Genomic DNA, 27,483 nt, shown 5'->3' on the forward strand with positions numbered 1-27,483 from the left:
TTGAACCAACTTTATTCACATTCAGTGTATTGTTACAGTCGTTTCATGTTTGAGGAAACACCAGATTGAGTACTTAGTTGAACACATTACACTTTAACCTCCTATATCAGTCTGTTATGTTAGCAACGTAACGTAAAATTATTGTGAAGAGGGGGAAATTATTATGAAGAGGGGGCAACATGACTTTGAGTGCCGTCTACTGTACCTTCCATGCATATTTATCCACACCTTACTGGAGGGCATCCGAGCGCTTGTATTTGTTGTTTAAATGACGGTCATTACAATTTTACATACAGTGCCTGTAGATAGCTTCATTGTACAGTGTTTCTTTATCTTACTAAGTGTTAGCTACAGTATGATATAGATTTTTCAATTACATTTTTATATAACACAAGTTACCAGCCCGTCAAAATGATTGAACATTGTTGTGCCCGGAGAGGTTGGGTTTAACAGTGTAACGCAGCTAAACCCAACCAAAGTAATGTGCGCAACGTAAAAAGTCCCCTTGAGCGCTCAATCAGGTCACTTTTCGTTTTTTTCTGCTCTCCTACTCGGGGGCTATGAGCAGAAATGTCAACAATTGAATTGCTCTGTCGGGTGCCATCTAGTGGCCTCCAGCATGCAAAACACTTGAATTCCCCATAGAGGTGAGGAGCAGCGTTAGCCTTATATATATATATATATATATATATATATACATATATATATATATATATAGATAGATAGATAGATAGATAGATAGATAGATAGATAGATAGATAGATGGTGCAGTATTACTTTATCTCAGTAATTGTTAGCTATGCTATATATTTTTTTATATTTATTTTAAAACTTTTGTTTATAATTACTGTATTAGTTTCATTGCAAAGCTATAGCCAATATATAATGAGATATCTGTCTACATCTGTCAAAGGATTCCTTGATAAGCGGTCACCCGACTGGAATCTCTTTCCGTGGAGTTATTAGGGCCTTCTACCATACAATGACTGTATCCCATTGATGTCGTCTTGTGACAGGCGGAAGTTGTCGGTGTTTACATAACGATAGGTCGGGAACATCAGTGCCTCACGATCGTTAGAGTGATCTAGTCCCAATGAATGACCAAATTCGTGCGCAGCTACTAAAAATAAATTAAAACCTGGGAGGAAAAAAACAGGATTTGGGATTACCAGCAAATCACTATATTTCTCATGTTTATTTGGAAATGCTGTACATATACATCAGCACACAAAGTGTACCAGCAGGGTGCAGCGCTCCACTAGCAACCAGGACAGTGACTGCTGCAGCATAGATGGGACAATTAGTGTAGTTAAGGCTAGAAGATCTGGTGGTAAGGGACGCAGTTATTAGACTGACAGAATAATGATTTCTCAGGATCATGAGCTGGTTGATGCCTCCTGGGTTCTCCGGTACAGCACAGTATGGACTGGGGTCAGTATATTGTTGGGAGGGGCATTCATAGTACATACCATTGGCATATTTATAATGGGTGCAGTGTGTGCAGTGCAACCATTTGTTTAAAGCTCCCCTGTCAGTGGAAGCAAGAGCAGAAATCACCACTGGGAAAAGGCTGCAGTGGCCATTTTACCGGCATTTTGCTCATAAGCAGTAGAGAAATCACCAGGAAAATGACTGCAACACCATTTTTCCGGAGATATGTGCATGCATATTAGAGGCTACAGTGCTGCCAGCTAGAGAGGAGAGGGCTTGGATAGAGGAGGCTGCACACGGGCCTTCTCTTGTCTTAAAAAACGCCCCTGGTACATACTGAATACTATAGGTACCAATAACAGTAGTTGGGTGGTCCTCAAACACATTTCCAGGGACTTGGGCTATACATTTAAATCAAGGAATGCCAAGATTACATTTTCTGCAATATAATGCCTTTCTATGTATTTACTGTTGTTGGCAGCAATGACTAAAATGGTTTTTAATTAAAAATGAAAAGTAATTTAGAGAGATGAAACCATTTACCTCTTCTGTCATTTGTCCAAGTTTCATCTTCATCGAAATGAGCATCACCCCCTATTCCAGCACTGGGGGCATACGCATGAGCTAGCACACCATTGCGACCGTCAAATGGCGACCGATCACCGTGAGCTACAAAACAGTTATTTCATATTACGTTTCTGTTGTTTTATGTTAATACTTTCATTTCATTTCGTTGTAAAATGTAGCCATATAAATGAATATCTCAATTACACACCATACGGTATATCGTTATCTGACCTTCAATCTGTGCTTGGTATTTACGTAAAGTAATAATTAACAATTTATCTATCTATCTATCGTGTGTGTGTATATATATATATATATATATATATATATATATACACATATATATACACACACACACACACACACACACACACACTTCCGTATACATACATAATTATTATACAGTATACACTGTATATATAACATATAGTAGCTACACTTGGATGTACCTACCTCGTGGTGAAAATTGTATCAGAATATCCGCTTGACGGCTATTGACTCTGCTGAATGTTAGAGGAGTCACTTGGCTCCAAACACTGAATGCTCTCTGTATTGCGTCATCAACCACACGGGAGGGTAGATCAGGAGTGTAATTTTCAATTCTGTTCAACAAAAGTAAAGTGAGTAACAAAAGTAAATTTCATCATTCCCAATAGGTCAATGCATTTTTCATTTTCTTATAGGCATACTAAATTTGTGAATTGAAAAAACATTTGGGTCTTCAGCACAAATGTCATTTTGATATACTGTACACAGGCCCGTTGCTACCCGCTCAGCATAGGGATGCAGAGCAGGTAGGGTAGTGTCTAGTTACCCTTCGTGAAGAGGGCCTTTCCCATAAGCCCCTGGATCATGTCACCAACTATTTGGAATAGTAACCTGTGGCGAGCAAAGCGAGACACTGAGCCCGAAGCGTGACGAGCGAAGCGGGCCTGCGAGGGTACGATGGTGCATAGAAAAATCAAAATACCCTCAAACAAACGGAGAACGATAAAACAATAAGGTGCCGTAAGGGCGGAAGTTCTCATCTGCCCTCCCGTGCTGTCACTTCCTGTTACTGGTCATGAAGGGAACATAGACACAACCGAGCAGGTAGGCACCATGCTGGAGAGGCAGTCTCCCTGCTCTCCATCACTGTGCTGTGACGCCCTGTCCTCTCTGCTGCTGCCGGCTGTTGAGCCTGTCACACTGACAGGCAGCAGCGCCGGCAGAATAAAGAAGCCTCCTCCCCTTCTCCTGGTGACAGCGTCGTTTTTGGGGACTAAAAAGTGGGTGGGGCTACATGGATCAAGTGGGTGAGGCTACACTGACTGAGGTGGGGGGGAGCTACACAGATCAGCAGACTGCTACGGTGGAGGACATGCTGCTCCAGTTTCAGCCTGCCAGACTAATAAGTAAGTGGAGGTAGAGTGAGTGAGAAAGTGTGTATGTATGTACAGTATGGGTGTGTGTGTATATGTACTGTATGTGTGTGTGTGTGTGTGTGTGTGTATTTATTTGTGTGGGGGTCAGGGTGGATGTGAATAAGCAGTACTTTTTGTGGGCATTATGTGTAAGCTGCGCTACTACTGGGGCGTTATGTGTAAGCAGCGCTACTATCGGGGGCATTATGTGTAAGCTGCTCTACTACCAAGTGCGTTATGTGTAAGCGGTGCTACTACTGGGGTCATTACGTGTAAGCGGCGCTACTACCGGGGGCACTACGTGTAAGTGGTGCTACTACCAGGGTCGTTATGTGTAAGCAGCGCTACTACTAGGGGCGTTATGTGTAAGCAGCGCTACTACCAGGGTCATTATGTGTAAGCGGCGCTGCTACCAGGGTCATTACGTGTAAGCGGCGCTACTATCAGGGGTCTTATGTGTAAGTGCCGCTACTACCGGGTTCGTTACGTGTAAGCTGCACTACTACCGGGGGCGTTATGTGTAAATGGCGCTACTATCGGGGGCATTACGTGTAAGCTGCGCTAATACCAGGGGCGTTATGTGTAAGTAGCGCTATTGCTGTGGTTGTTATGTGTTAGCTGCGCTACTACTGGGGCGTTATGTGTAAGCGGCGCTACTACCGGGGGCATTATGTGTAAGCTGCGCTACTACCGGGGGGGCATTATGTGTAAGCGGCACTACTACTGGGGTCGTTACATGTAAGCTGCACTACTACCGGGGGCGTTATGTGTAAACTGTGCTACTACTGTGGCTTTACATGTAAGCTGCGCTACTACCGGGGTTGTTATGTGTAAGCTGCACTACTACCGGGGGTGTTATGTGTAAGTGGCACTACTACTGGGGTCGTTACGTTTAAGCGGCGATACTACTGGGGGCTTATGTGTGAGCTGCGCTACTACTGTGGCATTATGTGTAAGCGGCGCTACTAATCGGGTCATTATATGTAAGTGGCGCTACTACCGGGGGTGTTATGTGTAAGCTGCGCTACTGCTGGGGCCGTTATATGTAAGCTGCACTACTACCAGGGGCGTTATGTGTAAGCAGCGCTACTACTGGGGTCGTTATGTGTAAGCAGTGTTACTACCAGGGGCGTTATGTGTAAGCTGCGCTACTACTGTGGCGGGATGTGTAAGCGGCGCTACTACTGGTGTCGTTACGTGTAAGCAGTGCTGCTATCGGTGGCATTATATGTAAGTGGCACTACTACTGGGGGTGTTACGTGTAAGCGGCGCTATTGCTGGGGTCGTCATGTGTGAGCGGCGCTACTACCGGGGGCGTTATGTGTAATCTACGCTACTACTGGGGTGTTATGTGTAAGCGGCGCTACTACTGGGGTCGTTACGTCTAAGCGGCATAACGTGTAAGCTGCGTTACTACTGGGGGCGTTATGTGTAAGCTGTGCTACTACCGGGGGCGTTATGTGTAAGCTGCGCTACTACCAAGGGCGTTATGTGTAAGCTGCGCTACTACCGGGGGTGTTATGTGTAAGCTGCTCTACTACCAGGGGCGTTATGTGGCTACTCTTTGGGGCATTATGAATAAGCGGCACTACTACTTGCGGTATAATGTGAATAAGATTGTGGTACTGTGTGGCGTAATTTTAAATAGGGGTACTATTGTGTGGCCACATCCCTTCATTTCGTATATAAATACATATATAAAGCATGAAAGATAGGAACTAGAATGAAATACATTTATTAAGAGAATGGTGTACAATTTGCCACACTAACAGCTGATATTTGATTAATATAGTATCTTAATTAAGCCTGGATGGTGGCCCAGTCTATGTGCTGCCCGGACATCCTTATTTCTACACCTCCCCTTATTTTGTAGGATTTAATTAGATCCTAGTATTAGCTCAATGTTCTATGAGTGGCGATTGGTAGATTGTTTTGCTATCCGATTGTAATTGATCATTGTATTGATAAATTTATGAACTATCTTTCCAGCCACTGAAGAATCAGGATGAAAGTTGAGACCTTTGACCTATTTTCTGCCTTGGTCACACCCATCTTTGACTCTGGCCCTGCCATGTAAAACTCACCTATAGGTGAGGGCGGATCGTGGCCATGTGGGTCTTCCTGGGAATGCCCTGAACTCTGACACATCTGGCATCCCACATCTGGGAGCTTTCATCATAGTCATAGTTTCTGAGGTCAGGACCCCCGTTACTTTCATTCCAAAGAATTTCTGCATTTCTTTAATCCTGTCGACAAATGTGGCTCTTCCTTTGCTGCCAGTTGTATAGAATTTGGTTAGGTAGTCCTTGAAAAAGAAGAAAATGCACCTGCATTAGTCTGTGCATAGTAATACTTACACATAGTAATGTAACATACCCTCCAACATTTTACACAGAAAAATCGGTACAAATCCGAAAAAGGGGCGTGGCCGCGGGTAAAGGGGGCGTGGCCACGCCCCTTTTCCTATACTTTCAATGGAAGTTTGGAGAGCCAAAAATCGGTACAGACCATGAAAAAAATTACTGTACCTATTAAAAAGGTACAGTTGGAGGGTATGATGTAACACATGGAATGCACATGCGTTATTGGTGCTCCAGCCATTAAAACAATCTATACTGTATATAAAATGACATAGTCATCAATGATGGAAAAGTGTTCTAAAAATAGGATTTTAGTACCTACCGGTAAATCCTTTTCTCCTAGTCCGTAGAGGATGCTGGGGACTCCAAAAGGACCATGGGGTATAGACGGATCTGCAGGAGCTTGGGCACACTATAAAGACTTAAACTGGGTGTGAACTGGCTCCTCCCTCTATGCCCCTCCTCCAGACCTCAGTTAGAAAACTGTGCCCAGGAGAGATGGACATTTCGAGGAAAGAATTTATAAGTGAAACACAGTGAGTGTTACACCAGCTCACACCACGAACATCCCGCAAGCCATGGCCTTCAACAGAATACCAGTCCACGATATGAAAAACATACAGCCATATGCTGAGATAATATGTAACACAACCTGTGTGTCAACCCAACCAATAATAAGAAACAACATGCCAAGGCATGAACAACGTCAGCAATAGCCTGAAAGATAAGAAATACCACAAAGTGCCAGCAAAATCAATAACTGCAGACACAGTACGCACAGGGACGGGCGCCCAGCATCCTCTACGGACTAGGAGAAGGAGAAAAGGATTTACTCGTAGGTACTAAAATCCTATTTTCTCTTATGTCCTAGAGGATGCTGGGGACTCCAAAAGGACCATGGGGTCTATACCAAAGTTCCAGAATGGGCGGGAGAGTGCGGACGACTCTGCAGCACCGATTGAGTATACATGAGGTCCCCATTAGCCAGGGTGTCAAACTTGTAGAGCTCAGCAAAGGTGTTTGAAACCCTACCAAGTAGCCTGCTCGGCAAAGGTAACCCGCCGAGATACCTCGGGCATCCGCCCAAGAAGAGCCCATCTACCTAGTAGAATAGGTCTCCCCCGACTTCGGTCACGGCCATCCAGCCGTAAACTAGCACGCCGACTCATTTCACAGATCCAGCGTGTAACAGAGTGCAGAGATGCAGGCGCCCCAAGCACGCTGGGATCATACCAGACAAACAGAGTCTCTGTTACCCCAAACTGAGCCCAATTGGTGACATAAATCTTCAAAATTCTGACTACATCGAATGACGTAGAATCAACCAATGCTGAAGTCACCATAGACCTCAAAATAGGCAGGTTTTCGATAAACACCGAAGACCCTATTCTGAAGAATCACTAACCGAGTTCTCAGTCTATCCACTTGGAAAAGGAACAGGAGCTCTTGTGAGACAAGCCACCACTTCCGAAAATCGCCTTGTGGTCGGCCAAAATGCAAAAGCATGACCACTCTCCAAGAGAGAGATTTCAACACAACCTACAGTAAAGGTTCCAAACAGTGAAACACCAGAAACGCAACACTACGTCAAGATCCCACGGTGCCCATGGGACACAAACGGAGGATGGATGTGTAATACTCCTTTCACGAAAGTCGGAACTTCCGGAAAGGTAGCCAATACAAGTTTATAATAGAGATGAGCGCCTGAAATTTTTCGGGTTTTGTGTTTTGGTTTTGGGTTCGGTTCCGCGGACGTGTTTTGGGTTCGACCGCGTTTTGGCAAAACCTCACCGAATTTTTTTTGTCGGATTCGGGTGTGTTTTGGATTCGGGTATTTTTTTCAAAAAACACTAAAAAACAGCTTAAATCATAGAATTTGGGGGTCATTTTGATCCCAAAGTATTATTAACCTCAAAAACCATAATTTACACTCATTTTCAGTCTATTCTGAACACCTCACACCTCACAATATTATTTTTAGTCCTAAAATTTGCACCGAGGTCGCTGTGTGAGTAAGATAAGCGACCCTAGTGGCCGACACAAACACCGTGCCCATCTAGGAGTGGCACTGCAGTATCACGCAGGATGTCCCTTCCAAAAAACCCTCCCCAAACAGCACATGACGCAAAGAAAAAAAGAGGCGCAATGAGGTAGCTGACTGTGTGAGTAAGATTAGCGACCCTAGTGGCCGACACAAACACCGTGCCCATCTAGGAGTGGCACTGCAGTGTCACGCAGGATGTCCCTTCCAAAAAACCCTCCCCAAACAGCACATGACGCAAAGAAAAAAAGAGGCGCAATGAGGTAGCTGACTGTGTGAGTAAGATAAGCGACCCTAGTGGCCGACACAAACACCGTGCCCATCTAGGAGTGGCACTGCAGTGTCACGCAGGATGTCCCTTCCAAAAAACCCTCCCCAAACAGCACATGACGCAAAGAAAAAAAGAGGCGCAATGAGGTAGCTGACTGTGTGAGTAAGATAAGCGACCCTAGTGGCCGACACAAACACCGGGCCCATCTAGGAGTGGCACTGCAGTGTCACGCAGGATGTCCCTTCCAAAAAACCCTCCCCAAACAGCACATGACGCAAAGAAAAAAAGAGGCGCAATGAGGTAGCTGACTGTGTGAGTAAGATTAGCGACCCTAGTGGCCGACACAAACACCGTGCCCATCTAGGAGTGGCACTGCAGTGTCACGCAGGATGTCCCTTCCAAAAAACCCTCCCCAAACAGCACATGACGCAAAGAAAAAAAGAGGCGCAATGAGGTAGCTGACTGTGTGAGTAAGATAAGCGACCCTAGTGGCCGACACAAACACCAGGCCCATCTAGGAGTGGCACTGCAGTGTCACGCAGGATGTCCCTTCCAAAAAACCCTCCCCAAACAGCACATGACGCAAAGAAAAAAAGAGGCGCAATGAGGTAGCTGACTGTGTGAGTAAGATTAGCGACCCTAGTGGCCGACACAAACACCGGGCCCATCTAGGAGTGGCACTGCAGTGTCACGCAGGATGTCCCTTCCAAAAAACCCTCCCCAAACAGCACATGACGCAAAGAAAAAAAGAGGCGCAATGAGGTAGCTGACTGTGTGAGTAAGATTAGCGACCCTAGTGGCCGACACAAACACCGGGCCCATCTAGGAGTGGCACTGCAGTGTCACGCAGGATGTCCCTTCCAAAAAACCCTCCCCAAACAGCACATGACGCAAAGAAAAAAAGAGGCGCAATGAGGTAGCTGACTGTGTGAGTAAGATTAGCGACCCTAGTGGCCGACACAAACACCGTGCCCATCTAGGAGTGGCACTGCAGTGTCACGCAGGATGTCCCTTCCAAAAAACCCTCCCCAAACAGCACATGACGCAAAGAAAAAAAGAGGCGCAATGAGGTAGCTGACTGTGTGAGTAAGATAAGCGACCCTAGTGGCCGACACAAACACCGGGCCCATCTAGGAGTGGCACTGCAGTGTCACGCAGGATGTCTCTTCCAAAAAACCCTCCCCAAACAGCACATGACGCAAAGAAAAAAAGAGGCGCAATGAGGTAGCTGACTGTGTGAGTAAGATTAGCAACCCTAGTGGCCGACACAAACACCGGGCCCATCTAGGAGTGGCACTGCAGTGTCACGCAGGATGTCCCTTCCAAAAAACCATCCCCAAACAGCACATGACGCAAAGAAAAAAAGAGGCGCAATGAGGTAGCTGTGTGAGTAAGATTAGCGACCCTAGTGGCCGACACAAACACCGGGCCCATCTAGGAGTGGCACTGCAGTGTCACGCAGGATGTCCCTTCCAAAAAACCCTCCCCAAACAGCACATGACGCAAAGAAAAAAAGAGGCGCAATGAGGTAGCTGACTGTGTGAGTAAGATTAGCGACCCTAGTGGCCGACACAAACACCGGGCCCATCTAGGAGTGGCACTGCAGTGTCACGCAGGATGTCCCTTCCAAAAAACCCTCCCCAAACAGCACATGACGCAAAGAAAAAAAGAGGCGCAATGAGGTAGCTGACTGTGTGAGTAAGATTAGCGACCCTAGTGGCCGACACAAACACCGTGCCCATCTAGGAGTGGCACTGCAGTGTCACGCAGGATGTCCCTTCCAAAAAACCCTCCCCAAACAGCACATGACGCAAAGAAAAATAAAAGAAAAAAGAGGTGCAAGATGGAATTGTCCTTGGGCCCTCCCACCCACCCTTATGTTGTATAAACAGGACATGCACACTTTAACCAACCCATCATTTCAGTGACAGGGTCTGCCACACGACTGTGACTGAAATGACGGGTTGGTTTGGACCCCCACCAAAAAAGAAGCAATTAATCTCTCCTTGCACAAACTGGCTCTACAGAGGCAAGATGTCCACCTCATCATCATCCTCCGATATATCACCGTGTTGTACATCCCCCTCCTCACAGATTATCAATTCGTCCCCACTGGAATCCACCATGTCAGCTCCCTGTGTACTTTGTGGAGGCAATTGCTGCTGGTCAATGTCTCCGCGGAGGAATTGATTATAATTCATTTTAATGAACATCATCTTCTCCACATTTTCTGGATGTAACCTCGTACGCCGATTGCTGACAAGGTGAGCGGCGGCACTAAACACTCTTTCGGAGTACACACTTGTGGGAGGGCAACTTAGGTAGAATAAAGCCAGTTTGTGCAAGGGCCTCCAAATTGCCTCTTTTTCCTGCCAGTATAAGTACGGACTGTGTGACGTGCCTACTTGGATGCGGTCACTCATATAATCCTCCACCATTCTATCAATGGTGAGAGAATCATATGCAGTGACAGTAGACGACATGTCCGTAATGGTTGTCAGGTCCTTCAGTCCGGACCAGATGTCAGCATCAGCAGTCGCTCCAGACTGCCCTGCATCACCGCCAGCGGGTGGGCTCGGAATTCTGAGCCTTTCCTCGCACCCCCAGTTGCGGGAGAATGTGAAGGAGGAGATGTTGACAGGTCGCGTTCCGCTTGACTTGACAATTTTCTCACCAGCAGGTCTTTGAAACCCAGCAGACTTGTGTGCGCCGGAAAGAGAGATCCAAGGTAGGTTTTAAATCTAGGATCGAGCACGGTGGCCAAAATGTAGTGCTCTGATTTCAACAGATTGACCACCCGTGAATCCTTGTTAAGCGAATTAAGGGCTCCATCCACAAGTCCCACATGCCTAGCGGAATCGCTCTGTCTTAGCTCCTCCTTCAATGTCTCCAGCTTCTTCTGCAAAAGCCTGATGAGGGGAATGACCTGACTCAGGCTGGCAGTGTCTGAACTGACTTCACGTGTGGCAAGTTCAAAGGGCATCAGAACCTTGCACAACGTTGAAATCATTCTCCACTGCGCTTGAGACAGGTGCATTCCACCTCCTATATCGTGCTCAGTTGTATAGGCTTGAATGGCCTTTTGCTGCTCCTCCAACCTCTGAAGCATATAGAGGGTTGAATTCCACCTCGTTACCACCTCCTGCTTCAGATGATGGCAGGGCAGGTTCAGGCGTTTTTGGTGGTGCTCCAGTCTTCTGTACGTGCTGCCTGTACGCCGAAAGTGTCCCGCAATTTTTCTGGCCACCGCCAGCATCTCTTGCACGCCCCTGTCGTTTTTTAAAAAATTCTGCACCACCAAATTCAAGGTATGTGCAAAACATGGGACGTGCTGGAATTTGCCCAGATTTAATGCACGCACAATATTGCTGGCGTTGTCCGATGCCACAAATCCACAGGAGAGTCCAATTGGGGTAAGCCATTCCGCGATGATCTTCCTCAGTTGCCGTAAGAGGTTTTCAGCTGTGTGCGTATTCTGGAAACCGGTGATACAAAGCGTAGCCTGCCTAGGAAAGAGTTGGCGTTTGCGAGATGCTGCTACTGGTGTCGCCGCTGCTGTTCTTGCGGCGGGAGTCCATACATCTACCCAGTGGGCTGTCACAGTCATATAGTCCTGACCCTGCCCTGCTCCACTTGTCCACATGTCCGTGGTTAAGTGGACATTGGGTACAACTGAATTTTTTAGGACACTGGTGAGTCTTTTTCTGAGGTCCGTGTACATTTTCGGTATCGCCTGCCTAGAGAAGTGGAACCTAGATGGTATTTGGTAACGGGGGCACACTGCCTCAATAAAATGTCTAGTTCCCTGTGAACTAACGGCGGATACCGGACGCACGTCTAACACCAACATAGTTGTCAAGGCCTCAGTTATCCGCTTTGCAGCAGGATGACTGCTGTGATATTTCATCTTCCTCGCAAAGGACTGTTGAACAGTCAATTGCTTACTGGAAGTAGTACAAGCGGGCTTACGACTTCCCCTCTGGGATGACCATCGACTCCCAGCAGCAACAACAGCAGCGCCAGCAGCAGTAGGCGTTACACGCAAGGATGCATCGGAGGAATCCCAGGCAGGAGAGGAATCGTCAGAATTGCCAGTGACATGGCCTGCAGGACTATTGGCATTCCTGGGGAAGGAGGAAATTGACACTGAGGGAGTTGGTGGGGTGGTTTGCGTGAGCTTGGTTACAAGAGGAAGGGATTTACTGGTCAGTGGACTGCTTCCGCTGTCGGCCCAAGTTTTTGAACTTGTCACTGACTTATTATGAATGCGCTGCAGGTGACGTATAAGGGAGGATGTTCCGAGGTGGTTAACGTCCTTACCCCTACTTATTACAGCTTGACAAAGGGAACACACGGCTTGACACCTGTTGTCCGCATTTCTGGTGAAATACTTCCACACCGAAGAGCTGATTTTTTTGGTATTTTCACCAGGCATGTCAACGGCCATATTCCTCCCACGGACAACAGGTGTCTCCCCGGGTGCCTGACTTAAACAAACCACCTCACCATCAGAATCCTCCTGGTCAATTTCCTCCCCAGCGCCAGCAACACCCATATCCTCCTCATCCTGGTGTACTTCAACACTGACATCTTCAATCTGACTATCAGGAACTGGACTGCGGGTGCTCCTTCCAGCACTTGCGGGGGGCGTGCAAATGGTGGAAGGCGCATGCTCTTCACGTCCAGTGTTGGGAAGGTCAGGCATCGCAACCGACACAATTGGACTCTCCTTGTGGATTTGGGATTTCGAAGAATGCACAGTTCTTTGCTGTGCTGCTTTTGCCAGCTTGAGTCTTTTCATTTTTCTAGCGAGAGGCTGAGTGCTTCCATCCTCATGTGAAGCTGAACCACTAGCCATGAACATAGGCCAGGGCCTCAGCCGTTCCTTGCCACTCCGTGTGGTAAATGGCATATTGGCAAGTTTACGCTTCTCCTCCGACAATTTTATTTTAGGTTTTGGAGTCCTTTTTTTTCTGATATTTGGTGTTTTGGATTTGACATGCTCTGTACTATGACATTGGGCATCGGCCTTGGCAGACGACGTTGCTGGCATTTCATCGTCTCGGCCATGACTAGTGGCAGCAGCTTCAGCACGAGGTGGAAGTGGATCTTGATCTTTCCCTAATTTTGGAACCTCAACATTTTTGTTCTCCATATTTTATAGGCAGAACTAAAAGGCACCTCAGGTAAACAATGGAGATGGATGGATTGGATACTAGTATACAATTATGGACGGACTGCCACGGTTAGGTGGTATAAAAAAACCACGGTTAGGTGGTATATACAATTATGGATGGACGGACTGCCTGCCGAGTTCCGACACAGAGGTAGCCACAGCCGTGAACTACCGCACTGTACACTGGTTGATAAAGAGATAGTAGTATACTCGTAACTAGTATGACGACGGTATAAAGAAAGAAAAAAAAACCACGGTTAGGTGGTATATAATACAATTATGGATGGACGGACTGCCTGCCGAGTGCCGACACAGAGGTAGCCACAGCCGTGAACTACCGCACTGTACACTGGTTGATAAAGAGATAGTAGTATACTCGTAACTAGTATGACGACGGTATAAAGAAAGAAAAAAAAACCACGGTTAGGTGGTATATAATACAATTATGGATGGACGGACTGCCTGCCGAGTTCCGACACAGAGGTAGCCACAGCCGTGAACTACCGTACTGTACACTGGTTGATAAAGAGATAGTAGTATACTCGTAACTAGTATGACGACGGTATAAAGAAAGAAAAAAAAACCACGGTTAGGTGGTATATAATACAATTATGGATGGACGGACTGCCTGCCGAGTTCCGACACAGAGGTAGCCACAGCCGTGAACTACCGCACTGTACACTGGTTGATAAAGAGATAGTAGTATACTCGTAACTAGTATGACGACGGTATAAAGAAAGAAAAAAAAACCACGGTTAGGTGGTATATACAATTATGGATGGACGGACTGCCTGCCGAGTTCCGACACAGAGGTAGCCACAGCCGTGAACTACCGCACTGTACACTGGTTGATAAAGAGATAGTAGTATACTCGTAACTAGTATGACGACTGTATAAAGAAAGAAAAAAAAACCACGGTTAGGTGGTATACTATATACAATTATGGATGGACGGACTGCCTGCCGAGTTCCGACACAGAGGTAGCCACAGCCGTGAACTACCGCACTGTACACTGGTTGATAAAGAGATAGTAGTATACTCGTAACTAGTATGACGACGGTATAAAGAAAGAAAAAAAAACCACGGTTAGGTGGTATATAATACAATTATGGATGGACGGACTGCCTGCCGAGTTCCGACACAGAGGTAGCCACAGCCGTGAACTACCGCACTGTACACTGGTTGATAAAGAGATAGTAGTATACTCGTAACTAGTATGACGACGGTATAAAGAAAGAAAAAAAAACCACGGTTAGGTGGTATATAATACAATTATGGATGGACGGACTGCCTGCCGAGTTCCGACACAGAGGTAGCCACAGCCGTGAACTACCGCACTGTACACTGGTTGATAAAGAGATAGTAGTATACTCGTAACTAGTATGACGACGGTATAAAGAAAGAAAAAAAAACCACGGTTAGGTGGTATATACAATTATGGATGGACGGACTGCCTGCCGAGTTCCGACACAGAGGTAGCCACAGCAGTGAACTACCGCACTGTACACTGGTTGATAAAGAGATAGTAGTATACTCGTAACTAGTATGACGACGGTATAAAGAAAGAAAAAAAAAAACACGGTTAGGTGGTATATAATACAATTATGGATGGATGGACTGCCTGCCGAGTTCCGACACAGAGGTAGCCACAGCCGTGAACTACCGCACTGTACACTGGTTGATAAAGAGATAGTAGTATACTCGTAACTAGTATGACGACGGTATAAAGAAAGAAAAAAAAACCACGGTTAGGTGGTATATAATACAATTATGGACGGACTGCCTGCCGAGTTCCGACACAGAGGTAGCCACAGCCGTGAACTACCGCACTGTACACTGGTTGATAAAGAGATAGTAGTATACTCGTAACTAGTATGACGACGGTATAAGGAAAGAAAAAAAAACCACGGTTAGGTGGTATATAATACAATTATGGATGGACGGACTGCCTGCCGAGTGCCGACACAGAGGTAGCCACAGCCGTGAACTACCGCACTGTACACTGGTTGATAAAGAGATAGTAGTATACTCGTAACTAGTATGACGACGGTATAAAGAAAGAAAAAAAAACCACGGTTAGGTGGTATATACAATTATGGATGGACGGACTGCCTGCCGAGTTCCGACACAGAGGTAGCCACAGCCGTGAACTACCGCACTGTACACTGGTTGATAAAGAGATAGTAGTATACTCGTAACTAGTATGACGACGGTATAAAGAAAGAAAAAAAAACCACGGTTAGGTGGTATATACAATTATGGATGGACGGACTGCCTGCCGAGTTCCGACACAGAGGTAGCCACAGCCGTGAACTACCGCACTGTACACTGGTTGATAAAGAGATAGTAGTATACTCGTAACTAGTATGACGACTGTATAAAGAAAGAAAAAAAAACCACGGTTAGGTGGTATACTATATACAATTATGGATGGACGGACTGCCTGCCGAGTTCCGACACAGAGGTAGCCACAGCCGTGAACTACCGCACTGTACACTGGTTGATAAAGAGATAGTAGTATACTCGTAACTAGTATGACGACGGTATAAAGAAAGAAAAAAAAACCACGGTTAGGTGGTATATACAATTATGGATGGACGGACTGCCTGCCGAGTGCCGACACAGAGGTAGCCACAGCCGTGAACTACCGCACTGTACTGTGTCTGCTGCTAATATAGACTGGTTGATAAAGAGATAGTATACAATACTACTAATATTATATATACTGGTGGTCAGGTCACTGGTCACTAGTCACACTGGCAGTGGCACTCCTGCAGCAAAAGTGTGCACTGTTTAATTTTAATATAATATTATCATGTACTCCTGGCTCCTGCTATAACAACCTGCAGTGCTCCCCAGTCTCCCCCACAATTATAAGCTTTATATACATTGATGTGCAGCACACTGGGCTGAGCAGTGCACACAGACTGAGTCACTGTGTGTATCGTTTTTTTCAGGCAGAGAACGGATATATTAAATAAAACAAACAACTGCACTGTCTCTGGTGGTCACTGGTCACTGTGGTCGTCAGTCACTAAACTCTGTCTGCACTCTCTTCTACAGTATCACAGCAATCTCTCTCTCTCTCAACCCTAATCTAAATGGAGAGGACGCCAGCCACGTCCTCTCCCTATCAATCTCAATGCACGTGTGAAAATGGCGGCGACGCGCGGCTCCTTATATAGAATCCGAGTCTCGCGAGAATCCGACAGCGTCATGATGACGTTCGGGCGCGCTCGGGTTAACCGAGCAAGGCGGGAAGATCCGAGTCGCTCGGACCCGTGAAAAAAAAGGTGAAGTTCGTGCGGGTTCGGATTCAAAGAAACCGAACCCGCTCATCTCTAGTTTATAAGGCCAAAAGTGCCCTGAAACGGAGCCAAACTTTAGGCCTGCATCCACACCTGCTTGCAAAGAATGGAAAAGACTGACTCAGCTGAAAATCTTCCGCAGGAACCTTCTCAGATTCACACTAAGACACATATTTGCGCCAAATACGGCGGCAAGGCTTCGGCGATACTTCTTTTTAGTCTAAAGACCACACTGGGAATACCCATTCGGACTAAGATATGTCGTTCAACCGCCATGCCATAAAATGCAGCCGCGGTAAGTTCTGATACACGCCCCGATCTCAATGTAAAAGTTTCTCCCTTAAAGGAAGAGGCCCGTGATCTTCTATGAATAAATCTTGAAGGACTGGATACCAAGCCCTCCTTGGCTAGATCGGAACAATGAGGATCGCCGGAACCTCTGACCCTCTTACGTTTATCACCTTCAGCAGAGTGAAAGCGGATGGAACACCTAGACCGTCTAAAACACCCAAGGTGTCACGAGGGTGTCCACTGCTATAGCTTGAGTGTCCCCTAACCCGGAACCCTATTCCTGAGATCACTTGTTGAGGTGAGACGTCAATATGCCCTAATGAGGCATTCCTCAAAGACCTGTCACTTCCGTGAAACTTCTCGATGATGACAGTATTTCTCCCAGATGGAGAGCGTGTCTGTAGAGGAAATCTATTTCTCCGTCATTTACATCCAGAGCGAAGACTGCTGATATAACGTTAACCAGTCTTTCCACCCAGCAGAAAACTATTTCAGCTTTTGCCGTTGCCGCTTTACTCCTTGTTCCGTCCTAGCGACTTATAGATGCCACTGCTGTCAAGACATCTGACAGAATTAAAACGGGTAGATCACGCAGAATATATTAGTTGAAAACAACTCTTAATTCAAGAAATTTATGTAGACAAGCTACCCAGCTTGACCTTTTTCTCTGGAAACATTCCCATGTAAGGACTGCTCCCCAGCCTCAGAGATCTGCATACATGTACACCAGGATTTAATTCTGGATCCCAAACCTTCGTCCCTCCAGGAGGTGAGAACTGAGCAGACTCCTCTGAAGTGATATCCTGGCCATTAGAAATATATTCCGGTTCCTATGCCGGTGAAACACGGACCACATTCCCAACAGTTACCATGAAATAACTTCTTCAACAACGGAACACACTGATGAAGTGGCACTGCAAATCTGATCCGACTCAGGATCCTCAGACTTCTTCCCACCGGAAAACACAGAACCTCAATCGTTCTGTATCAACCCTAACACCACCTCCGACATCTGGGTCGTTGGGGACAACAGCCCTTCCCTGTGTTGAAGAACAGTCAGAGAGAAACAACGATTTTCACCACTTGTTTTTTGATTTTGCCTCAATCAGGTGAACATCTCAGTACAGAATAACAATGGCTCTTACTATTGAAAGAAAACCATCATACTACTATCACTCCAGTGAAAAAGGAAAGACAATCCTGGCTTTCCCTCCAGGTAAAGTGAATGCGTAGAACAATGCAGGTAAACTTTTTTTATTTTTTCTTTAACCGGGACAGGAGGACAATTCCCGAACCCGGCGCAGCTCTGTATGGCGTCACGTACTACCTCTCCTTCCAGAAGGGTAACGGTAATATCCATTAGAGAATCAGAGAGGTGAAACAGCTGTAACTCCAGAATGTCCCCCTTTGGAATCCATAAATAACTCACCGGTTCTAGTCTATTCCCAGACTAAGTGGAAGTAGTAACTGAGTCCTCACCGGAGCGGGGTCCCGCCATATAGAGTCTGCGACATGCGGTGTATGTGGCAAAAAAGAACCAACATCCTCTTCTGCGAACCTAATAAGGCTGCAGAACTCTTACCTATCTCCCTTCCACAGGCTGTACAGAAAAGAAAAAAGAACTGAATTTAACCGATTAAAATGACTGCATCCCACAAAACAAGGCATCACCAACCGTTGTGAGGGAAACTAACTCCCGAAGTTAGACTTACCAGGAATATTCCCTGATTGACTGAACTGAGACATCCCCCCAAACAGCGGGACACCGTCCCAGGGAAACAGTCCAGTAACTCTCGGAGTCAGCCTCAGCATTCCCCGGCCACACTTCCTGTATACGTACGGCAGCCTACCGCAATGTTATAGAGAAGAACCAACTTGAGGAACCTCCCCTGTCTCTTTAGGGCAAATTTATCTGATGTCTTACCGAAAGAAACACTCCCTCATGTGCATGCAAAGTAAATAAGCCCACAGCAAAGAAATATAATATCACTTAGCTTTCCTGTATACGATCCTTTGAAATAGGGCCCCGTGTCGACCAGGCGTTAACCATCACAGTATTCTATCCGTGGCGGGAAAAGAATAAACCCTCGGACGTCTGGAAAGGGTGCGAGTCACGGCCGACCTAGAGCTTTATCAACAGAGTGACCAGCACATGAGAAGGAATACTATTACTTCAGTATTCTTTCTAAATCATAATATGAATATACATATTGTAATACACATATAACACACATATCCTACTTATATATATATGCAACATACATATAAGCGGATTGTCTGGGGCCTTCGGGACCCCGTGATATTAATGTTTTCTGAACGTGTAGGACCATGTACTGAATGCCCCAGTTGTGGATCTACCAGGAAACAATATAGTCGACAGAAAACCTTAGTATTCGTCGACAGCAGGGATTAGTAACCAGGCAAAATGTTATTCTTGCGACCCCAAGGGGACCAAGGGAAGTATACCTATTTACACCCGGTGAAAAAAGTTGGTGCCGACAGGGCCACCCACATACTACTGCACCTCCCATATAGTATTTACTTTTCACAAACATACCACTACCGACCTGATCAAATACCCACATACGTCGGTGATGCCGACAGTGAACCCTATAGGTGTTTATGACAGAACACTCACACCTGTCGACACAAGTGAACTAAAGTGGGTATAACTGACAGGGAGCACACATAAAATACACACAATTATGAGTCAACACTATCTCTGAATAAACCAGTGTTATAAAAGTCCAAATAACACTAAAAAACTGTGCCCCCCCCCCTTTGGCGGGGACAGAGAGAAAATGGCGCTGACTCCAGTGTGTGTGAGGGCTAAGCCCCGCCCCCCTTGGCATGCTCTAGCCCCTTATCTTAAATATACAGGCTGGGACTCGTATATAGTGTAAATACACTATATACCATCGGAAACTGCCGTTCAGGGCGCCCACCCTGCACCCAAGTAAAACGTTGGTGTGTAGGAGCACCGTTGCAGCGCATGACTGCCGCTATGACTGGCGGTATCGCTTGTGGCGCCTGGGGCTCATAAACTGGATATATATATATATATATATATATATATATATGCTGCCTTGGGCGCCCCCCCTCCCCACCCCCCAGGCGTCCCCTGCACCCATGGAAGCCGGAGGCGGGGGAGAAAAGGCGCGCAGTGCTCTAAAACGAGCTGGCGGAGGTCTGGGACATGGAGCCCCGGTAGCGCCAACGTAAAACATTTTCGCCCTTAACAAGAAACTGTAACTTGCTGCCCAGGGCGCTCCCCCCCCCAGCGCCCTGCACCCCTGTAGCTGGCGGTGGGGGTCAATGGTGCGTAGCGCACTCTAACATGCTGGCGGGGGAATGAGACACGGTGCCCAGGCACCGAAAATGCTTTCAAAGCCAGTATTATTAAATCATCAGTAACCTGCCGCCCAGGGCGCTCCCCCCCAGCGCCCTGCACCCTGTGAGTGCCGTTAGTGTCTGAGAGCATGGAGCGCAGCGCGACCGCTGTACCTCCGTTACTGAAGTCTTCTGCCGTCACTGAAGTCTTCTTTTCTTCCAAAACTCACCCGGCTTCTTTCTTCTGGCTTCTGTGAGGGGGGTGACGGCGCGGCTCCGGGAACAAGCAGCTAGGCGCACCAAGTGATCGAACCGTCTGGAGCTAATGGTTTCCAGTAGCCGAGAAGCAGAGCCTTGAAACTCACAGAAGTAGGTCCTGCTTCTCTCCCCTCACTCCCACGCTGCAGGGAGCCTGTAGCCAGCAGGTCTCCCTGAAAATAAAAAACCTAACATAAAGTCTTTTAGAGAAACTCAGGAGAGCTCCCCTAGTGTGTGTCCATTCACTTCTGGGCACAAAGTCTAACTGAGGTCTGGAGGAGGGGCATAGAGGGAGGAGCCAGTTCACACCCAGTTTAAGTTTTTATAGTGTGCCCAAGCTCCTGAGGATCCGTCTATACCCCATGGTCCTTTTGGAGTCCCCAGCATCCTCTAGGACGTAAGAGAAAGTACAATGCGCTGCTGCGCAGACTCCACGTTGTTACTCCTCCAGGGAAGCTTCATTCCCTTTACCAAGATGGTCACTGAGACTACTACTGAGCATGTGCAGAGCCATCTTGGGACAGTGTGACAATGCCTAAGTGGAAGACAGTAGTCTTCCACATAGCTCCAGACAGTCCTGAGATTTCCTGCTGTTTTAGATGGTGTTCCAGCATCCTGCACCATTATCCAATACCTATATACACTCACTGGTTGGTGAGCTGCATGACACCCTGCTCGGCACAAGCTCCACTCCATCTACCAGTGTGTATAACAGTGAGTACAGCTGTACCTGATTTACCTTCAATAAAACAACTCCACCAGTTAAGTATCTGGCCTGTTCATAGTTGTAAGACATCTGCTGGTGTGTACAGATACACTTCTACATCCTCAAACCTGTACACACATATTTCCAACATTGGTAATAGTACATGATTGATCACTAACTATACTGACAACATTATAAAGAGTGTGGAATATACATGTATGTAGTGTGATAAAGAGCACATTCAATCCTGCCTTTATTTCTAACATGAATACACAGCAACTACAATATGAAGCTCTGTATTCATCTCCCGCAATTCCTATACTAGTCTCTACACACCATTGCTCTATACTGTATATTGCACTGTTGAAATCTGTACTAAGATCCAGCATTTTTTTAAATGCAGAGTTAGCCAAAAGTGACATCAGAAATTAGTTGTATGTCTATTAAGCGAAAGTAACATTTTCCATTTCTTGGTTTTGTAAGGTAATGCTGTTTTCTAGTTAGTTTGGACTGGCCCACCAAAAGACCAAAGAGTCAGTTGGGCCCTTCCTATATTTACCTACTCTCCATAAATGTACAGGTGACTCCTAAATTTTGGGGGATCTCCTGAACTCCCAGTAGAATAGGTCAGACTTCTGCAAATGGTGTCGACGTGATTACTATTGACAAATCATACCCAACGCCAACTAGGGTTGGCCATCGATGGGCTGTCAATTGATGCTTGCCATCAATGGTGCCTTCGGCGATAATCATCGATGGCACATAAATCATCTATGGTGAACCATCGATGGTTTGCACCTCTCAATGGCTACTGCTGATAGGTGCTGGTTGGGCCGCGGGCAGGCCCGGCGCTAGCCGCTCAGCAAAGGGATGCAATGCAGGTAGGCGCCGGGCAGGAGAGGCGCCTTCACTGCTCTGTATCCCTGCTGTAGCGCCATCCTGTCCCTCTGCTGCTGCTGCACCTGTCACACTGACAGGCAGCCGCAGCAGCACGAATCCTTCTCCCCTAGGCAATAAAGGCAAGTGCTTAGTGCCCGGCCTGTCCCTGGGGGCCCGGGCCGGCCGCGGACACCGATTCCCCAACGGTGATGTTGCAGAGCTCCAGAACAATTTCTGAAAGCACAACCGAGCCGGCCTGCCCCCAGAAGCTGTCAACGCACACGGATTGGACAGCTGCTGCAGGGAGCAGGCCCCAGTGACGCCCACAGTCTTCTCTGGCAGCCTCCTCCTCTACTGCATTATGGTGCACGTGACAAGCACATATTCGATGGGAGCGGCTGCGCGGGGCGTCCCTCTGGAAACAGCATTTAAAGTGAGGTGCGGGCCGGCATTAAAGTGAGGCAGTGAAAATCACACAGCGCACACTTAGCTGCGGAGAGACGTCGCCGGGAGCAGCAGCAGTAGCAGCAGCATGGCCGGGACTCTGCTGGGTAAGCCCGGGGTCGGCTCCAGCCCCGCCTGAGCTTAATTCCCAGCCCAATGTGCAATGTCTGTGTCATATCATCTATGTCTGTCTATCATACTCTTACTGGAGGATGCTCCTACACACAGGGGGTTGCCATGTTACATTATACATTATATGTAGCCCAGGTGTCCCATTATACATCCATGGTCTGTGCATATCTGTGTGTAATATATATCTGTCTACAGTATATACAGTTACTGCAGGGTGCTCATAAACACAGGGTGGCTCCATAGTATATGTGCAATATATATCTGTCTATATGGGATGTAGTTAAAATGCCGCGGGACGCAGTGGCAAACGCAGGATTTGCATGGGGGGGTTTCAAGAACTGGGCGGAGCCAATCACGGGGGTGGGGACTGAGGTGACCCAGTATATGCTGGGTCCGTAAAACTAGTGTGTCTGTGTGTGTGTGTGTGTGTGTATATATATATATATATATATATATATATACATATATCTACACATATATATATATATATATATATATACATACACACACACATACATATACACGGGTGGTCTTCAGTATGCCGGCGGTCAGGCTTCCGGCGAGCAGCATACCGGCGCCGGGACCCTGACCGCCGGCATACCGACACTTATTCTCCCTCGTGGGGGTCCACGACCCCCCTGGAGGGAGAATAGAATAGTGTGGCGCGCGTAGCGTGGCGAGCACAGCGAGCCCGCAAGGGGCTCATTTGCGCTTGCCACACTGTTGGTAAGCTGGCGGCCGGCCTTCCGGCGCCGGTATGCTGGTCGCCGGGACGCCGGGAAATCGAAGTGAACCCATATACATAGCATATTAAACATGCATACATATATATATATATATATATATACACACACATACAGTACATATATATATACACATGTGTATATATATATATATATATATCTATCATATGTGTGTGTGTGTGTGTTTATATGTATGTATGTATGTATATACATGTGTATATATGTAGGCACATGGATATATATGTACTATAATTAAAATAAATTAAACTTTTATTGCACTTGCAAGTGCCAATAGGAAGACAGTAGGCTGCAGAGGACGCTAGACAGTCATTAATAATACTCATGCAGCTAAAAAAAAAAAAAAAAAAAAATTTTTTTTTTTTTTTTTTTTTTTAGTGGAGGGGGGTTTCTGGGTACTCGGAAACCCCCCCTGGGTGCGCCACTGGCCGGAGGTCGAAATATCACCGCTGGAATTGCGATCAGTGTCAAAAGCTAGATGGAGCACAGGATCCCGGCGTTAAAGACTCCCAGAATCCCGATCGCTCTTTACGCGGAACGCGCTTGCGTCCTGCCGCGCAGGGTAGGAGGTTAGGATTAGGCATTATAAGAGGGTTAGGGGATGTTGTCCGCCGTAATGTGTAAAAGGGTCTCTACCTGGTGTAGTTGCGCTACTGTGCGGCGTAGTTTGAATAATGGAGACTACTATAATATGTAATATGAATTGGGATTATTTTGTGACCATACCCCTTCCCCATGAAGCCACGCCCCTATATTTTTTGCACGCGCCTGGGGTGTGCACTGCCCCTGTTTTGCATACGGGGGGCGCCCATGCCCTCTCTTGCACACAGTGCTAAAATGTCTGTGTGCAGGGCCGTAACTAGCACTGCACAGAGTGTGTGTGGGCAGAGAGTTCACAGCCATAGGCTTGCACGGATCTCCTGCAGCTCAGGGGCCCAAGAGGCCATGGTAACCCTCCGACCCTGCATGTAAAGTATGGGAGGGCGCAAATTTATATTTTGCAGGAGGGCGCCGAACACTCTAGCACCGGCCCTGGCCGTGGGCATATAAAAAATGGGTAAGCAGGAGGAATTAAGCTCCGTGCCCAGAGGAGAAAAAACATATACTCAGTTCCACTCAGGCATCAATGACAGAGAACCATTGGCTCTCTGCCATCGATGACAAATCCATAGCCCATCATTAGTTAGCCATCAATGTTTGGCAACTATTGATGTTCAATGGCTTACCCAGTGAAGTGGGTGCTCTGGGTAGGGATTGCCATCATGGGCTGATGGTATCATTGATGGTTAACCTCGATGATGTAAAACCATCTGCAAGGGAACCATCAATTGTGTTACCCACCGATGGTAAAGCAGGGGTGACCATTCAGTGGGTTTGCGGGCCAATCAGAGCCCAGGGCGGGGCTTCATGGCTGCTTAAGAAGCGGAGCTAGGTTCAGTGTCCAGTACCTTTAAGAGAAAAAAATAAATAAATTGATACTTCTGTATTACCAATGGCGGGAAACCATCTGGTTCTCCCCATCGATGGTAAAAGTATTCTACATTGGACATAGTCCTCCTATGATTTGAAATTATCGATGGTTGATGGCCATCCTTAGCTCTGGGGGCTTGGTGATGCATTAAATAATGTCATTGTGATATAACCCTCCCCTTTACTATGCATCTGCTGCATAATCACTATTTTAGCATATAGATTCGTCCTTATAATTATAAATGAGGCTAATCTATTATGAAGCAACTATTATATGCTCCACTCCTTTATACCCCCAAAAATACAAGTATTGCCTTTGGCAGAAAGTTACATAAGATGAAAAATAAATTGTACAATCTTTTATGACTCTACCCATAATTGATTGATGTGCTAAATTTTTAGGCAAATATCCCATCTGATAAATTAATTAAAAATTGCCTACATTTTACTCTACAATACTTAACTAACTGGCAGTAATTAATTTCACATAATAGCCATAGGGAAATAAATCGTTAAAATAAAGCACAAAGGGGGTAATTCCAAGTTGATCGCAGCAGGACATTTTTTAGCAGTTGGCCAAAACCATGTGCACTGCAGGGGAGGCAGATATAACATTTGCAGAGAGAGTTAGATTTGGGTGGGTTATTTTGTTTCTGTCCAGGGTAAATACTGGCTGCTTTATTTTTACACTGCAATTTAGATTGCAGATTGAACTCACCACACCCAAATCTATCTCTCTCTGCACGTGTTATATCTGCCCCCCTGTAGTGCACATGGTTTTGCCCAACTGCTAAAAAATATCCTGCTGCGATCAACTTAGAATTACCCCACAAAGAGTAAAAAATACAGAGAATACATTAGTTTAGACGTTCTCAAACTCGGTCCTCAATGCAACTCAACAGTCCAGGTTTTAAGTTTTATCCATGCTTGGCCAGAGGTGACTTATTTAGCGCCTCAGTCAATTTGATTTAACCCTCTGTGCTGAGCCATGGATATACCTAAAACCTGGACTGTTGAGGTTGAGGACCACGTTTGAGATCCCCTGCATTAGTTCGTTCTGGCTGCTATGTGTTCAATGTTTAAGATATAACTCCTTAAGGTAAATTCAAGTGTGGGTTTTACAAAAGTGAAGATTTGCTCATAGCAACCAATCAAATTCTAGCTATACTTGTCTAGAGCAGTGTTTCCCAACCACCGTCCTCAAGGCACACTAACAGTCCTGGTTTTAGTGATATCCAGGCTTGAACACAGGTGACTTAATTAGTACCTCAGTTATTTTGATTTAACCATCTGTGCTGAAGCCTGGATATCCCTACAACCTGCACTGTTGGTGTGCCTTGAGGACAGCGGTTGGGAATGCCTGGTCTAGAGTGTACCAGATAAAACATAGCCAGAATCATACTTGCCTACCTGACCCTTTCCATGAGGGAGAAAATGCTCTGTTCCTGGACTTTCCTGGTAATGTATGATTGCCATCACCTGTGGTGAAACACCTTTCTTATCAATTAACTAGCTCACCACCGGTGATGGCAATCATACATTACCAGGAAAGTCCAGGAACAGAGCATTTTCTCCCTCATGGAGAGGGTCAGGTAGGCAAGTATGGCCAGAATCCATACCTCCCAACATGACCCTCTCCAGGAGGGAGAGAATGCTCTGCTTCTGGACTTCCCTGTTAATTTATAATTGCCATCACCTGTGCTGAAATACCTTTCTTATCCATTAACTTGTTCAAAACAGGTGCCAGCAATCATAAATTAAGATAAAAGTCCAAGAGCAGAACTTTTTTGTCCCTCCTGGTCATGTTGGGAGGTATGAGAATCTGTTTGACTTGCACATTTGTAAACCCAGACTTTAGCAAATTTACCCCTTAGCAGCTCAAAGATTATAGCAGAAGACTGGTATTGCGCAATGATTCCTTTCCATTTTACATTTGTATCATTTTTTTTTTGTAGCAATCATTAAAATTCATTCACAAGTAAAGATTTTATGCACTAGTGCTTGTCTTTTATGGTTATATGTATCTTACCGGTATATTATTTTAGCATTTATGTTTTCCTTGTTTTTTTTTTAAACATAAAACATACCTCTGCAAACCTCTGATCCGTAGTAGAGATGTTATCATCCTTGTTGGGTCTTGGTCTCCCAAGGGCGCCGTAGCACAGTGAAATAAGGATGAAAGTATGAACGTGCAGCATGGTGGCAGTCAGCTTACAGAACCTGCACTGAGTTGTGCCATTTACAGCAACATCTTTTATAGAGGAAGGTAAGTGTTGCAATTCAGTGGTTCATGTCACAATTCACGTAAGTCCCTTGACCTGTATTATTCATTTATGCAGCAAAGTGTTAATTTTTATTATCAGAACTGTCATTCTTCTGTGGGAAGCCCACGAGATAAAAATAGATACAGACTTCCTAGTTTTGGTTGTAACATTCTCTTTCCTGAAATCTTTTATTTCTCTATTTTACTTGTCGATTTAAAATGTATGACAGCATTGGTAAGGTTTGATTTCCAATAAAGGAAACAATTTATTGCGTATTTATTTATTATTTATATATCAGCTTTATATTTGCAATGACATCTATAATTATTGAATGGCAGTCTCCGATGGTGAGGAACCACAACTGTACCTGCATCTATAGAGGTAACCAACA

The 27,483-nt window shown here is 46.0% G+C and overlaps 1 protein-coding gene and 1 long non-coding RNA gene across 2 annotated transcripts in view; one reads left to right on the plus strand and one right to left on the minus strand.

Moving 5' to 3' along the window:
• Positions 1–27,058, minus strand: LOC135000720 (collagenase 3-like). Its single transcript, XM_063951523.1, has 5 exons — positions 26,916–27,058; positions 5,486–5,706; positions 2,452–2,600; positions 1,975–2,100; positions 1–1,138 (listed from the first exon to the last, which is right to left on the minus strand). The coding sequence occupies exons 1-5, from the start codon at positions 27,024–27,026 to the stop codon at positions 963–965; spliced, it is 783 nt and encodes a 260-aa protein (XP_063807593.1). The 5' UTR covers positions 27,027–27,058; the 3' UTR covers positions 1–962.
• The window catches only part of LOC135000765 (uncharacterized), a 47,976-nt gene continuing 47,420 nt past the window's right edge, over positions 26,928–27,483 (plus strand). Inside the window, exon 1 of the long non-coding RNA XR_010202582.1 lies at positions 26,928–27,094. This is a non-coding gene — a long non-coding RNA (uncharacterized LOC135000765). The remainder of the gene's footprint in view (positions 27,095–27,483) is intronic.

The sequence above is a fragment of the Pseudophryne corroboree genome, chromosome 2, assembly GCF_028390025.1.
Source record: "Pseudophryne corroboree isolate aPseCor3 chromosome 2, aPseCor3.hap2, whole genome shotgun sequence".
NCBI lineage: Eukaryota > Metazoa > Chordata > Amphibia > Anura > Myobatrachidae > Pseudophryne > Pseudophryne corroboree.